Here is a 15,249-nt window from a genome sequence, read left to right on the forward strand (position 1 = left end):
CGAGGGCTGTTGTAAGTTTTTGTAAGCAAAACGAGTTCTTTTGTTACTTGTCAGGAGATTGTGTGTGTGTGTGTGTGTGTGAAATTAAGCATCTTTTTAGCATTCAGAGGCTGATCTCCTTGTTGCCCAGACAAAACCCTCAGCCAAGCACCTATTTTACTTGTATGAGAACTCTTGATTTGATCCTGACAGCTATGAGATTCAGCTCCCCAAACGATTTGCTGCTCTTGATCTTTTTTAACTCCTGCTTAATCAACTCCTTCTTCCAGGAGACAGCGTCTGCAGGGCTGGGTGTTAATCTCTGTGTTGTGTCAAATGCAGAGGTATGAAAATACCGCTAAAGAGTTTGCAAAGCTACTTCCACAGCCGTATTTCATGTTTGAAATCACACTTGCCATTATCCCAGGATTAAAATAGGAATAAATGTGAAGGCTGAGATGATGGCGGTGATGGAGACAAATTTAAGTGCAATTACAGCTGTTAAGCTGTCAGGTCTCCATCCCACAAATCCTCAAACACAGGCAGAACTTGCACCAAATTAATGACACAAGTAGGTCAAGGTGGCTGTTTGTGCCTGGAGAACATGACAACATCAGCCACAGAACCTCAGCATGGTGAGGTTTGGAAGGCACCTCTGGAGGTCATCCAGTCCAACCCCTCTGCTCAAGCAGGGTCACCCACAGCAGCTTGCCCAGGATCACAATGTCCAAGGGGCTTTAGAATGTCTCCAGGAAAGGAGACTTCACAACCTCTCTGGGCAGCCTGCTTCAGAGCTCCAGCACCCTCACAGCAAAGTTTTTCCTCACATTTAGGTGGAAGTCATTAAAGCAGAGCTAAGCAGTGAGTGTGAATTGGCACAATTATGCCCAGAATTCCCATAAAAGTCAAAGAAACTTTCCTTGCCACCACGCATTGCAGCAGTTCAGCTGCTGCCCCCTGATGATACCATGCAATGACTCCTGCTGAGCAGGACCTCTGCAAGCTGCTGAATCCAGCCTCTGCTCGGAGCAGAGCTGATCTGAGACAGTTTGCATTTCACAACAGTAATGGTAGGGAGCAGCAAAGTCTCTTTGGCTGTACTAGTGGGGCTCTCTTTCTTAGAAGTAAAGCATATGACCAGAGGAGGTTTGGGTTGGACATGATGAACAATTTCTTCACCAAATGGGTTCTCAAGCCCTGGACCAGGCTGTCCAGGGCAGCAATGGAGTCCCCATCCCTGGAAGAATTTAAAAGCCATGTAGAAGTGGTGCTGAGGAACATGGTTTAGTGGTGACCTGGCAGAGCTGGGTTAATGGTTGGACTTGATGATCTTAAGGTCTCTTCCAACCTAAACAATTCTATGACCCTATGAAGAATCACAGAACAGGTTGGAATGCACCTTGAAAGATCATTTGACCCAAGCTTTTGTGGGAAAGGGAGCCTAGATGATAGGAGGTAGGTAGGGAGAGGACTGGGGACATCCCTGCTTTTCTTTTTGGTGTTGCTTTCTCCCAGCCCCCTTTAGCAGGGAGAGCAGCGGTGTCTGGATTGCAGCTACGAATTTCAGTGGGTTTGGCACATCAACAGGGCTGGAAAAATGGCCTCAAACATGCAGACCCCTTCAGCTGCTGCTTCCTGCTTGTAGGTCTGGAGTTGTCTCACTGCATGGGGGCCAACTCCCTGGGCCCTGCTGCGTCCTGGAGGTCTGGGGGGCCCTGCAAGATGAAGAGGGTCCGGACGGTCTTCAAACCAGAGCAGCTGGAGCGGCTGGAGCAGGAATTCCTCAAGCAGCAGTACATGGTGGGCACAGAGCGAGTAGACCTGGCTGCAACTCTGCATCTCACAGAGACTCAGGTAAGAAATGAAAGTGCTGGGGATGGTGGTGTAGATCCTGGGCCTGGCTTTGGTCTGTGGTAATTCCGTGGCCATGAAGTTCAGTGGTAGAAGGAGATGGTGAAAGTGACCCTGGCATGGGGGAGCTTCCTGCTGCAAGGTGACATTGAATCCACATGCCTGGAGGGATGAGAGATGGGTTTGGAACAGGCTGCTCAGGGAAGTAGCTGAATCACCATCCCTGGAGATATTTAAAAGCTCTGTAGATATGGTGCTCAGGGACATGATTTAGTGGTGGACTTGGCAGCTAATGGTTGGACTCAGTGATCTTAAAGGTCTTTTGTGATCTAAACAGGGGCAGGAGAGTGTCTTGTCAGGCCTTTTATCAGCCATAGTCCTGGGGATGAATTCAGTGGTCAGGTGCTTCCTTCACTGCTCCAGCCAGATCCTCTGTGCAGCTGCATCCCCCTCTCCCCATGTCCTTCCTCCCAGCACCACTCTGCCCACCACAGTGTCACCCCCAGATTGCAGTGCCCTGGGCAGAGAAGGGGCATGTTCTCCTCTTTAAGAACTCTGCTTTTTAGGGACTTGGAAGCATTTAACAACAGCCCCATTGGAAAGGGACTCCTGAGGACCTTGGACTAAGCTGTGGTGCCATTTTCCTTCCAGGTGAAGGTCTGGTTCCAGAACAGGAGGATCAAATGGAGGAAGCAGAGCATGGAGCAGAAGGCAGCAAAGCTGTCACAGTTTGGGGTGATACAGCCTGCCACTGCGGACTCCACAGACATCAAGGACCATGAGGAGGACACTGTGGACGTTGAGCTTTGAGAAGCTGAAGGGATCCAGCTGCCACTGTTTCCTGAGCCATGGAGATAGGGGGTTGCAGGCACATCTGCGCTTCTTTGGTCCAAGCGAGACATTGCACTCTCATTCTGAGAGTCAGAGCTACAGCACAAACTGCAGCTGGCTGGGAAGAGCCCCCAGATATTGATTGGTAGCCATGTGCCCTAATTCCTGGGGCTTCAGCACCAGGCCAGTTGCACTCGATGGTGCCATAGCTGTGATCTCCTGTTTGGGTGTGTTTCCAGCTGAGAGGCTGGGGTGGCAATGAGATGGTGTCTCTGATGGCTGTGAGCATAAGGGCATTTGAACACAGGGTCACTTGTGTTGTGTGCAGCTGTGTGCTCCTAGAAGGGGGAGACCTGTGCTGGAAAGGACAATCAATGCTGATTGTTTTCCCTGGTCAACTTGACTCTCATGTTTGAGGCTTAGATCACAGCAAAAAAGAAAATCAGAAAGCCTTTTGCTCCCACCTGCAGACTATCATTACTCTTGCAATAAGATGAAGAGGCTTTGATTTTGTCCCTGGAACACAAGTGCCTCTGCTTGTCCTGTGCCTTGGTTGATTTGTGCCTTTCTTTTGGCTCCCCAGTGGGTCTCTCTGTCTTCTGGCACTGTCTTACTTCACACTTCAAGGTGTGTGTAAGAGCTGCTGCAGCAGGGAATGAGGTGCTTGGGCTTGGCTGAGGTGCAGGGATCAGGGCTGTTATAAAACAGTGGCTTTCCAACACCTCTGGCGCTTCAGACACCCCCCTGCCCCTCATCCAGATGTGCTGATTCTGGCCCAGATGGCAGCTGTTCGGTTCTCTCCTCATTATACACCCAGGTGCTATGGGGAACGGCACCTGGAGTGTTCCAGGAGCACATTCTAACCACCCACTGCAGTTAGATGTTGGATTTCTGGTGGGTGGGAGGGCTTTGAAGGGGTCAGCACTAAGCCCTCAACCCAGCCCATCTGTGTGTTAACAGCCAAGTGCTCTCAGGCCAGGCTGTCAGCTCGCCTTCCTAGCTCTGCCCCGGGTACCAGGCACCACGTCCTGTCAGCTCAGGTAATTTATTGTGTCTCTTACTATCACTTTCCTCTTCTATTCTTATTTATAGAAATAACTTGGGTGGTTTTTTTTTTTTCCCTCATTAATAAATGTCACTTAATTTATTTGCTTTGCTTCTTAATAAAAGCCTAGTGCATTTTGAAAAGAGATGGGACAGGCTGGGGGGGAGGCAGGTTCAGGCAGCTCCTTGGTTTCTGAGCAGGCAGTGATGCCTCAGTGGCTTCTTGCCCCACATCTGCCACAGAGGGGTTTATTTATCCATCCTTTTTCGTTGTGTACAGTTCTAGCTCCTTCTGAGAGGGGGGGAAAAATGGGCAAAAGCAAAAGAAATGTACCTTTTCCTCCTCCTTAGGAGACCCCTATTGGCACCAAGTAACATCTGCTCTCCAGCAGCAGTCACCAAAGGGGGATTTCTTTCTTGAAAGAGTGATATATTTTTTTTCCCTCTCACCTATTTTCATCCCTGAACATGCCAACACAGCTCTGAAAGCAGGGTGTGTTTTTTTTGCCCTGTGCTTCTGCTTGCTGGCAAACCTGTGCCCTTGCCTCAAGTGTGAGCATTGAGAGTGGAACAAGAACAGCTTTTAAACAGAGCAGTGGCAAACCTGCAAGTGTCAAAAAAACTCCCCAAAACCCAACAAAAACCACCAGAAAGAAAACACATTTCCAACTGCTCTTCAATTTTCCATTGAAATCACTAATAAACACTCTCCCCCCCTCAACATATTTTCATCCCCCCTCCATATTTTCATCTCTCCCAACAGTTTTGAGTTTGAGTTTTTGTCTTAATAAATTGTTTTGGACAAAATAAATGCTAAATAAATAAATAAATGGTGGTGTTGGGGTTTTTTTGTTGTTGTTTGGGTTGTTTTTTTTTAATTGATTGATGATCCCTTATCATGGGTGAAAGCAGATAACAGGTTCTTGTCTCTGGGCCAGTTCCTGCAGAGATAGCACTACTTGCACAGTAGAAAGCTTAATGTCTGGTTATCATGGGATGTTCAGGTTTGGGGTGCTGCTCCCAAAGATCTTTCTCTGGAGGAGGATGTAGCTAAACCCTCCACGCAGCTCCAGCTCTGCCAGGCTTGATGCTTCAACAAACTGAAGGTCCAAGGGGAGGTTCCCCATGTCCTCTGCAAACACAGAAGCAGTCCTGTCCCAGGTTGAGATTCCTGTTGGCTTGTTCAGAGACAGGAAGGATGCTCTGAAATGTTGCTGGCTGGGCAATGACTCAAGCTCATGCTCTGTGTGAAACACCCTGGTGTTCAGCACTGAAACCCTGGGAAAACAGGACACCTAATGCTGTTATTAAAATAATGGCCACTCTTCCTGCTAGGAGTATAGAGGTGAAATCGACATGGGAGCCATATGGCAGCATCGCTCAACCTCTGTCTGAGTTCTTGTATTTCCCTGGGATGAACTTCTCTACCCTTCACAGTCTGCTGCTGGGTTTGCTGGGACCAGACCCCAAACCCATAGAATCATAGAATGATTTGGGTTGGAAATGACCTTTAAAGGTGACGCAGTGCAACCCTCCGGGTGTCAGCAGGGACATCTCCCAGCTACAGCCGGTTGCTCAGAGCAGTGTCTGACCTGACCTGGAATGCTTCCAGGGAATGGGGCACCTTGGGCCAGGGTCTCACCACTCTCACTGTACAACATTTCTTCCTTCTCTCCAGTCTAAATCTCCTTGTGTTTAGTTTCAAACCTGTCACAGCAGGCCCTGCTACAAAGTCTGCCCTCAGCTTCCTTATTGCCCATTTAATCACTGAAGGGCCACCAGAAGGTCTCCCTGCAGCCTTCTCTTCTCCAGGCTGAACAACCCCAACTCTCTCAGCCTGGCCTCACAGCAGAGGGCTCCCAGCCCTCCCAGCATTGCTGCGGTCTCCTGCTCCAACAGATCCCTCTCTGTGTTGTGTTGGGAATCCAGAGCTGGTTCCAGCACTGCAGGTGGGGTACAGCAGAGGGGCAGAATCCCCTCCCTCACCTGCTGGCAGAAGGGGAAGGTGTCCCAAGCAGTTTGTCCCTTGCCACCGTCGGGGTGGCCGGAGAGGTGTCCGGCTCTGCAGCCCGGCTCTGCAGCTCTGCTGTGCAGGGGCTGCTGCCCTGCGCTCGGAGGCGGCAGGAGCCAGCAGCGCGTCCCCGGCAGGAGCCAGCAGCGCGTCCCCGGCAGGAGCCAGCAGCGCGTCCCCGGCAGGAGCCAGCAGCGCGTCCCCGGCAGGAGCCAGCAGCGCGTCCCCGGCAGGAGCCAGCAGCGCGTCCCCAGCACGCGCCGACAGTGACACCTAGTGACTCCAGCACCCCCAGCGCCCCGGGCACCGACCTGCCCGCCCCGTGCGCCCCGGCCCGCCGCGGCCGCCTGCTCCGCCAACAGCGGCACCGGGTCCGCACGGGCGCTGGCGGCGCCGCCGTGAATTACCAAACGCAGCTAAACCCCGGGTGGGTGCATTCCGGGCGTCTGCAGGCAGCCCGGCGGGAGGTAGCGGGGGCACAGGGGCTACAGTAAGTGGCTTTCCTGGAGGAAAACTGTGCCGGTGCTGGTCGCGCTGGGGCGGCTGGCAATGCCTCCTCGCCCTCCGAGAAGGAACCTTGCCTTCCTGCCTGACGAGAATATGAAGGCTATTCCTCCCCCGGTTAAAAAACAACCATTACTACGGGAGAGGCAGCCAAACTCCTGCCCGAGTGCGGCCGTGGAAGCGCGCCGGCCCCGTTTCGGAGCTTTGGACCGGTGCTGTGGGAGGCTGGCGGTGGGCTGAGGGCAGGGATAAGATGGCTGCCGGCCCCTGCCCGCCCCGGGGCTGAGCGGGATGATGGCAGGCACGGACCCCCGAGGAGGGGTCGGCGGCCATCTTCATGAGGGGCGGTGGGTGAAGAAGGCGGAGGAGGAGGAAGAGGAAGAGGCGCTGCCCGCCCCCGGCGGGTCAGAGCGGGGAAGTCGCCGCCCGAAGATGGCCGCCGCGGCGGGGGACGTGTGCGGCTCCGTCTCGGGGAGCCGCGCCGGGGCCGGGGCCGGGGCCCGGGCCGGGGCCGGGGCTGCGGCGGAGGCGCGCTTCATCAGCAGCGCCAAGGTGAGCCCGGCCGGTCCTCCCGCCACGGCGATCCCTCCCTTCCCTCACGCCGCGGTACAGCCAGGTTTGGGGGGGAAGAGGCGATAATCCCCCGCAGCCTCCCCTCAAGCTGGGCGGAGGGGTGGGGTTCCCACAGCCCCCGGCTGGGTCGCGGCTTCCTTCGCTGACCCACGGCTCTCCGTCGGCAGGGGAAAGGCTTGTTCGCCACCAGGAACATCCGCAAAGGAGAAATCGTCTTCGTGGAGAGGCCGGTGGTGTCGTCCCAGTTCCTCTGGAACGCTCTGTACAACTACCGAGGTGAGCGGCGGTGGCACGTCCCCGCCAGCAGCCCCGCCGGGGTGACTGCGGGACCCCCAGGAGCCGACTGGTGCTCAGCGACAGGGACTGGGTTCATCCCAGACCTCCCCTGCTGCCATCTCTGCCTCTGTGCTAAACGAGCGCTTGACAAAGAATTTGGGGTCCTTTGAGGGAAGTCTAGGGGAGATCTGCCTGTCTGCAACTAACACCCTGGAAGGAGATTGGAGCATAGGACAAGAGGAAACGGCCTCAGGTTGCACCAGTGGAGGTTTAGGTTGGACATGAGGAGCAGTATCCTCGCGAGAAGGTTTGTCAAGCTCTGGACTACACTGCCCAGAGCAGTGGTGGAGTCTCCATCCCTGGAGGGGTTTCAGAGCTGTGTCGATGTGGTGCTGAGGGACGTGATTTAGTGGTGATCTGGCAGTGCTGGGTGATCTTGGAGGTCTTTCCAGCCAAAACAATTCTACAGTTCTGTGATTCTCTGGTGACTTCCATAAGCCCCTCAGGAAAGCACCACGTGCTGCCATCGTGCACCATCTCTCTCAGAGCCTTGATTTTTCAGTGGCATGGGTGCTAAGCCCAGTCACAACACCGCAGAGTACAGCCCCCAAAGGTGCCAGCATTCTCTGGATGTGCCAGAACACAACAAGGGTTGTAAGGACAGGATTTTAAACTTTCTTGTCCTACCTAGACCCTGCTGTCTGCTGAGCTCCATCACGGGTCAGCGGCATGGAGATGCTTGCCATCGTATGGCCCTCAAACGCTTCTTCATGTTACGGGGCAGCACTTGAGGGCTGAGGGGGTCCAAGCTGCAGCCAAAATGTCTTTGCTGTGAAAGGGTCACTACAGGACTGGTGCCTTCAGCTCAGAGATGGTGTTGGTACCAGTTGTGCTGTCCTGCTCTTTTCTTACCGTGGTGTCTGTCTTGCCCGCCTGCAGCTTGCGATCACTGCCTGCGGGCTCTGGAGACGGCGGAGGAGAACGCCCAGCGGCTGCTGGGGAAGAGCTCGCTGGTGCTGCCTCACCCCGAGCAGTGCAGCATCCGGAAAGACCTGCACCAGCAGTGCCCACGCTGCCAGGTGAGGGGCTGCTGGGAGGAGCTGTGCTCTTGTTGGGGTCACTGCCTCCTTTACAGCTTCTAGCCAGGCACTTGTGCTACCCCAAGATGGGTGTCTGCCTTTCCTTTCTGCGTCACGATGGCTGAAGAGCTGGGATGGGCAGGGAGGGGACACAGCTGTGCCTCAGACCCCTGCTCCTGCTGCCATAGCTAATGCTGGGAACTGTGCTCCTCGCTCTAGGTAACCTACTGCAGCGCTGAGTGCAGGCAGGCTGCTTTGGAGCAGTACCACCAGGTCCTTTGCCTTGGCCCATCCCGTGATGACCCCACGCACCCCCTTAACAAGCTGCAGGAGGCATGGAGGTAGGGGACAGTCTTCTTGTTCCACTGGCAGAGGAGGTGGCTCTCCTGGGCTGGGTGACACTGCGTGGGACCAGGGCTGAGGGCTATCCTTGCCTTGCATCCGTGCGTGGGGTGGCTGAAGGGTGCTGGTAGCTGTGGGACACTGCTGAGCTCTATCCACTGGTTGAGCAGCAGGTGAATTTATGTTGGCTGCATGAGGATTTGGGCTGAGAAGTTGTTAGCTTTTTCCCAGTAAAGAGTTACAAAGCACTGAGCAGTGAAGATCTCCAGCCTCTGGGAGATCCATCTCATGGCACCCCTGTGGGTACATAAACTGCTGTCCCTGTTTGCTGGTGACACAATGGGCACAGAGGTTAGAAGTGACATTCTTAACCCAAAGCTGGTCAAAGACCCCAGCTCTTGCTGCAGTCCTGGGCTGTGGAGGGGATCCAGGCTCCAGCTCAGCAGTGTGAGGGGATAATTTGTACAGTTAGAGCAGACAGGTGCAGGCTTCTCACCCCAAGTGGTGCTAGATCCCTGCAGCACCCTTTCCCTGCAGTGGTGCTGGTGGCCCTTTCGTGTGACACATCAGGGCAGGCCTGCCTCTGTGTCTCTTCAGCTTTTTATTTCCATACTAGCACCCATATCATCTCTTCTCCTTCATTTTTGTCCTACAGAAATATGCATTATCCACCAGAGACTTCCAGCATCATGTTGATGGCCCGGATGGTTGCCACTGTCAGACAGGTACATCTTTGTGGTTGTTATTCCCAAGGACTCTTTTCTCTGGACTGGCAGAGTCCTTCTTAAATAGATTTGGACATTAAGTAGTCCCTGATCATGGAGACAGCAGGCAGCAAATGAGGCTCCTATGTCCTGAGCCAAGCACATCTTTTTGTCTTTACCAAAACAGTCAGAACTGAGTCTTTTTGTCTGGCTCTGTTCCTTTGGCCTGGCTTTCCAAGAGCTATTCTGACAACAAACTGCCACTGTACAACTGGTTCTGGTGGTTGTTAATAGCAGGCTGGATAGCTCTGAGCTCAGTAGGGCTTGTCCTGTCCTCGCCTCTCCTGGCTGGGGAGGTCAGTGCAATGCCTCTGTTTCGTTCTTCTGTCAGGCTAAAGACAAGGAATGGTGGATCAAGACCTTCTCCCAGTTCTGCAATAAGACAGCAAATGAGGAGGAGGAGATTGTGCACAAACTGCTGGGGGATAAATTTAAGGTAAGAGCCTGGTAGTGGTTGGATGTGTTGACTCCCTGAATCTGCCCTTGTGCTGCTTGTGACTGTGAGCCCACCTGTGCAGAGGCCCTGTTACAGCTGGGATGAGAGGCCCTGGAAATCCCAGGCTGAAACTGGGGGCACAGACAACCCCATTAGGGTCTGGATGGCCTGACAGAGAGGAAGTTGGCTGCTTAGAGGGCTTTGGGCTTGGAATGCTTCAGTGGAACATGCTGCTTGTTGCTGTGGTGGAGATTCTTCTGCTATGGGACGGGGCAGGGCGATATTTAACTGCTGAGTAGGTGACTTTTGCTGCTAAAATGAGTGGCTTTCACAGCTGTGAGGACAGCAGCCTCCAGCCTTGCAGGAAAGGATGAGGAGCCTGACCCCTGAGCCTGTGCTGGGCTCAGCCATCAGCCTGGGTCTCAGTGGCACCTCCCCACCCTGATGGTGTTGCCATGTCCTGCCAGGGCCAGCTGGAGCTGCTGCGGTTGCTCTTCACGGAAGCCCTTTATGATGAACACCTCAGCAGGGTGAGTTGAGCTGTCTCCTGACTAGACCAGGAGCATGGGGGGAACCCTCCAGTTGGACCCAGCCCCACTGGGTCGTGTCTGTCCTGAAGGCTAGCGCTTCCCCTGGGACTCTACCCTTTCCATGCTTCCCCCAAGGCTCCCTGTGGGATCTTGGGCACTTGCAGAGCTGGGTGCTGCCACAGGCTGGCCTGGGCTCAGCTGGCTTTCTCATCTCCCTTCTGCAGTGGTTCACTCCAGAAGGCTTTCGATCCCTCTTTGCCCTTGTTGGGACCAATGGCCAAGGCATAGGAACAAGGTAATGGGACTTCCTGGGCGCTCCTTGCAGAGCAGCAGAGACGTGGCATGGAGGGGATGTGCCATCTGTAAATCCACACTGGCCTGGGTGATGGCTGGGTTCAGGCGTAAGAGAGGGGGATGGAGGTGCAAACTTTAAAGCACTCCTTCATCTTGGCTGTGTCCAACCCTTTCACGTCCCTCTGCCAGAGCCTGGCAGCTGTTGCGGTTCACCCTCAGGTGCGCGCTGTGCCGGTCGCACCGTGTGGCGCCGGGGCTGTAACGCTGTCCCCTGCCTCCCCGCAGCTCTCTGAGCCAGTGGGTGCACGCCTGCGACGCGCTGGAGCTGCCCCTGCTGCAGCGGGAGGAGCTGGACGCCTTCATCGACCAGCTCTACAAGGACATTGAGAAGGGTGAGGCTGTGGGCGGTGTCCTGCGGTGCTGCTTGTAGGACCTGGTGGAGTTCCTGCTGCTGGAGGCTTCTCAGGAGTCAGGGACTGGGAGGGGTTCCTGCAAGGGAATGGCAGATCCCGGTTCCCCTTGTCCGTGACAGCCATGCGTTCTGCCCTTGTCTTGCTACATGGATAGGGAAGGTCCAAGGGGTCCTGTGCAGACAAGTCTCATCCACACTAAAGGTTCAAAGACCTGTTTATTACTTTTTTGGCTGTGTGAGTACAGGAGCAGGCCAGAGAGCCTGGCAGTGAAGTATTCGTGCCCTGCATCCCTTTTCAGTGAAGAGGGAAGGGTGCTTTGGAAACTGCCCTCCAGCATCCAGCCCCCAGAGCAGCACTGTCTGGGTGCCTCCAGGGTTGATGGACATTCCCTTTAGGCTCACACTGAGCCCATGCAAAGCTCTAACCTTCTTCTCTATGCTGCAGAGTCAGGGGAGTTCCTCAACTGCGAGGGATCAGGTCTCTACGTGCTCCAGAGCTGCTGTAAGTAGCAAAAGGAAAGGTAGTAGGGAAGATGGGGATGTCCTTGACTAGACCAGCTCACCTCTGCCTAAAGGCTCTGGAGAAAGGGGCTTGTGCTTACGATCCATAGGTGGGGTGGGATGGGTGCTGCCCTGGAGCCTGGCTGCTCTCTTGGCATCTCCTGGCATCTCCCCTTGCTATGCAATGGCCAGTCCTGGCTGGAACGGACTCAGATGTGATACAGGCTCTGGAAGCCATGTACACAGCAAAGGAACTGCCTCAAACCTTGTCTGAGCAAAACAAGAGTTGAGCAAACCATGAAGCGGGGAAACCTTTCTTGGCCAGGCCATGGTGATGTAGGAGGGGATGTCCCACCACACACCATGTAGAAGTACAGCCCTCTGCCTCCTTCCTTCAGCATGTGGAGGCAGAGACAGTGCTGCACCGTGCTACACCTGACCCTGTAGTTCCCAGTGTGAGTGGGCAGCCTCATGCTGGTGTCCCCAAGGCAGATAGGGTGGCTGCAGCGTTGTGCTGCCATATCCTTAGCTAGCCCACATCCCGCCCAGTTGGTGGCACAGGCGCTCATGTGCCCAGGCCATACAGAAGGGCAGGCACAAGCTCCCAAGGGATCCCCTTCCCTTTCTTCTGGAGACACCCTCACAGCTGCCTCCTGTCTTCCATGTAGGTAACCACAGCTGCATCCCCAATGCTGAGACATCCTTCCCAGAAAACAACTTCCTCCTGCATCTGACGGCTCTGGAGGACATTGAAGCAGGAGAGGTGAGACAGTGAGGATGAAGCTGGGGTGGTGGTGTTCCTTGGCAGAGGGTTGCTGTGTCCCCTACATCCCCTGTGGGCCCCAGCCCCATACCTCCCATGCCACACAGTATCCTGGCAGAGGACTTTACTCCTCACCCCGTGCAGGGGCTGCCTGACCCTGTTTGTGCTTGGCTCTGTCCATGTACAAATGGTGCTGCCTTGGGTTTGTGGGAAGTGATTCTCACCTCAGAGCCCTTTCTCTTTGACAGGAAATCTGCATCAGCTACTTGGACTGCTGTCAGAGGGAGCGCAGCAGACACAGTCGCAACAAGATACTCAGGTAGGGGCTGCATGGAGGCACTGGGGGCGATGCAGCAGCCCTGTGCACCCTCTCTGGGCTGTATCTCCGCTGTGGGGCCCTGGTATGTGGCTGTGCACAGGCTGGTGTGCAAGTGGGGTGCTGTGGCAGGGTGTGCAGGCAGCACATGGTGCTTTTGGGCTTTGTTCATGCTGCTGTGAGACCATGGAGGACTTGTCTGTGAGTGAGGCTGGAGCTCCCTGCTCTCCCTTCTCCTGGGTTGTAGCCCCAAGGACTGAGGATTTGGGCCCCTTCGCTCTGCACTTGGCTCCTACAAACTTGCTATCCCCACCCACCTTCCTTTTCCCTCTTCACCCTTCCTTCCAGAGGTTCCTGCATGTTACCAGCATCTCCATTTCCCATCACCACCAAAAGGCTGGGACATCCCCCTCTCCACCAAGACTATCTCCATCCCACCTGAGCTCAGCATGACTTGAACTCAAAAATTCCCTGGATTTAAAATACTGTCATAGAACACTGAGAGCAGGGAGGCCCTACAGAGCAATCTGGATAGGCTGGATTGGTGGGACAAGGCCAAGTGTTGGATCCACCTGGCTCTCTACAACTCCCTTAAAGGAGGCAGGAGCCAGGTGGGGATCAGTCTCTTCTCCCAAGGAACAAGTGATGGGACAAGAGGAAGTGGCCTTGAATTGCAGCAGGAGAGGTTTAGGCTGAACATGAAAAGTTTCTTCCCCAAAACTGCTGTCAAGCCCTGGCTCAGGCTGCCCAGGGCAGTGGTGGAATCCCCATCCCTGGAGGGCTTTCAAAGCCACCTAGATGTGGTGCTGAGGGCCATGGTTTAGTGGTGAGCTGGCAGTGCTGGCCTAAGGGTTGGACTTGGTGATTGGACTCAACCTTAGAAGTCTTTCCAGCCAAAACAATTCTGTGATTCTGTGTTTAGCCCCTTCCTGGCTGCTCTGTCCCTGACTCCCTGCCCAGCAGCAGTGTTGGGCTTGTGCCTGTCTCCATGCCATCACTCCCTCTCCTCCTTCCTTTCCTTCTTCCAGGGAGAACTACTTGTTTACCTGCTCGTGTCCCAAGTGCCTGGCGCAAGCTGACGATGCTGACGTGACGTCGGACGAGGAAGAGGAGGGTGAAGGGGAGACAGATGATGCTGAGCTGGAGGATGAGATGACTGATGTTTGATCCTGGCCCTGGGCAAGAGGAGAGGGAAGGGACTGGGGGGATCCTCCAAGAGGCAGCAGCTTTAAATTAATCGAAACAGGGTTGTGTTGTGGGGTCGGGTGGGAGGCCAGGTGCTGGTGGTGGGTATGGAGGTCCGGTGGAGCTGGGCAGCTGGAGCCAGAGGCAGCCCCTGCTCCCACCTGGCCTCCTTGTGTGTGTGTGTCAGGCTGGGCCTGTCCTTCCTGTGAGGACAGGCTGTGAGCTGGTGGCCCCCTGCCACTTCCCACTCCCCACAGAGGGGCTGGCTGGTGCTTGCAGAGTTGGCTGGAGGAGAGCAGGGTCCAGCCAGCCCCTGGGACATCAGGATGGTCACCTCATGGTCACCCGTGAGGCTGCTTCGCCGTGTCTGTGCCGGCCGTGGACACGGAGCAGCAGTCCCTTGCCTAGGGGGCCGAGGGGAACGTGTGTGCCTGTGTGTGTCTGTGTGTTTGTGCACCAGGGGTACTATTTAATGTCTATATAGCACTGTCTACACACTATCAGCTGGGGTCCTTCTGTATTCTCCATTCCATGCCTTGGCTTGGTGAGCAGCAAGGGGCAAAGCAACTTTGTGGGTGGGCCAGAGACACTTTCTGGGTGACTTGGATGCCTGAATCCAACAGGAACAGTGAAACACCTCCCTTCCACCTTGGCCCCATCCCTCAGGTGATGCAAAGCCCTGTGCAGCAGTGCCAGGCTATTTGGGGAGGGGGAACAGGAAGGCTGTGGCTAGCCCAGAGCTGACATGGCTTACAGTGTTGTGTCAGCAAAGTCACCACCCAGCACTCAGAAGGTATTTTGGGTTTTGCAGAGAATGAGTAACCCTGCTGGGCTGCCTAGCTGTAGGCCACTTCAGGAGGGTGTGCCCAAGGAGGAGCCACCATGCCCAGGGACACACCGAGTTGCCCCACGTGGGGATGTCAGTGGCAGCGGAGTGTTGTCATCCGTCCCACCCCTACTGAGGTCACACCGCTGTCTGCAGTATCCCTGTCTCTGATCTGCACTGCTGGAGAGGTGACAGCTCCAAGTGATGGACAGACAGACAGCAAGTTGGGCATGTGCCCAGGGTGTTTTCCTGCCCATGTGGATTTTGGGGAGCTGTTTTCTGTTGAGCCCTGATAGCAGGACCATGGGCAAGGCCGCAGACGGGCACCTCTGACACCACCATCGCCACCAGCCCTGCACCCTGCTGCTTGCCCCCAGCTGTCCTGGGGCCCCTTCTGTGTCTGTAATAAAGCAGGACTGGAGAGAAGCTGGGCTCTGTGCTTTGTAGTGATAAACTAGAGGGGGCTGAGTGCAGAGCTGACAGCTGTGATCCAGGGACTGGTCCCAGTGGGGACACACAGGTGTGGTGAGGAGGGAATAAGATGCCCACTAATGTTTGGGCTGCATTCTCTGCTCTGCTTGGGCCACCTCTGAAGTCCTCAGCACAGCAGAGACAGGGAGCTGTGGGAGCAGGGCCAGAGGAGCGCACAAAAATGATCCAAGGGTGGAAGGCCTTTGGTGTGAGGCCAGGCTGAGAGAGTTGGGGTTGTTCAGCCTGGAGAAGACTGCAGGA

General features: G+C 55.1%; 2 protein-coding genes across 2 annotated transcripts; both read left to right on the top strand.

Moving 5' to 3' along the window:
• Positions 1-1,632: 1,632 nt before the first annotated feature.
• LOC137446746 (homeobox protein not2-like) lies at positions 1,633-2,640 on the top strand. Its single transcript, XM_068149703.1, has 2 exons — positions 1,633-1,833; positions 2,482-2,640. The coding sequence occupies exons 1-2, from the start codon at positions 1,645-1,647 to the stop codon at positions 2,638-2,640; spliced, it is 348 nt and encodes a 115-aa protein (XP_068005804.1). The 5' UTR covers positions 1,633-1,644.
• A 4,012-nt stretch (positions 2,641-6,652) lies between these two features.
• Positions 6,653-14,943, top strand: SMYD5 (SMYD family member 5). The gene is made up of 13 exons (XM_068149423.1): positions 6,653-6,772; positions 6,961-7,069; positions 8,009-8,148; positions 8,368-8,489; positions 9,146-9,215; positions 9,586-9,690; positions 10,158-10,220; positions 10,445-10,515; positions 10,800-10,906; positions 11,372-11,428; positions 12,096-12,190; positions 12,439-12,509; positions 13,535-14,943. The coding sequence occupies exons 1-13, from the start codon at positions 6,653-6,655 to the stop codon at positions 13,671-13,673; spliced, it is 1,269 nt and encodes a 422-aa protein (XP_068005524.1). The 3' UTR covers positions 13,674-14,943.
• Positions 14,944-15,249: the final 306 nt, after the last annotated feature.

The sequence above is a fragment of the Melanerpes formicivorus genome, unplaced genomic scaffold, assembly GCF_026170545.1.
Source record: "Melanerpes formicivorus ecotype bairdi unplaced genomic scaffold, bMelFor1.0.p_v2 SCAF_18, whole genome shotgun sequence".
Classification (NCBI taxonomy): Eukaryota; Metazoa; Chordata; class Aves; order Piciformes; family Picidae; genus Melanerpes; species Melanerpes formicivorus.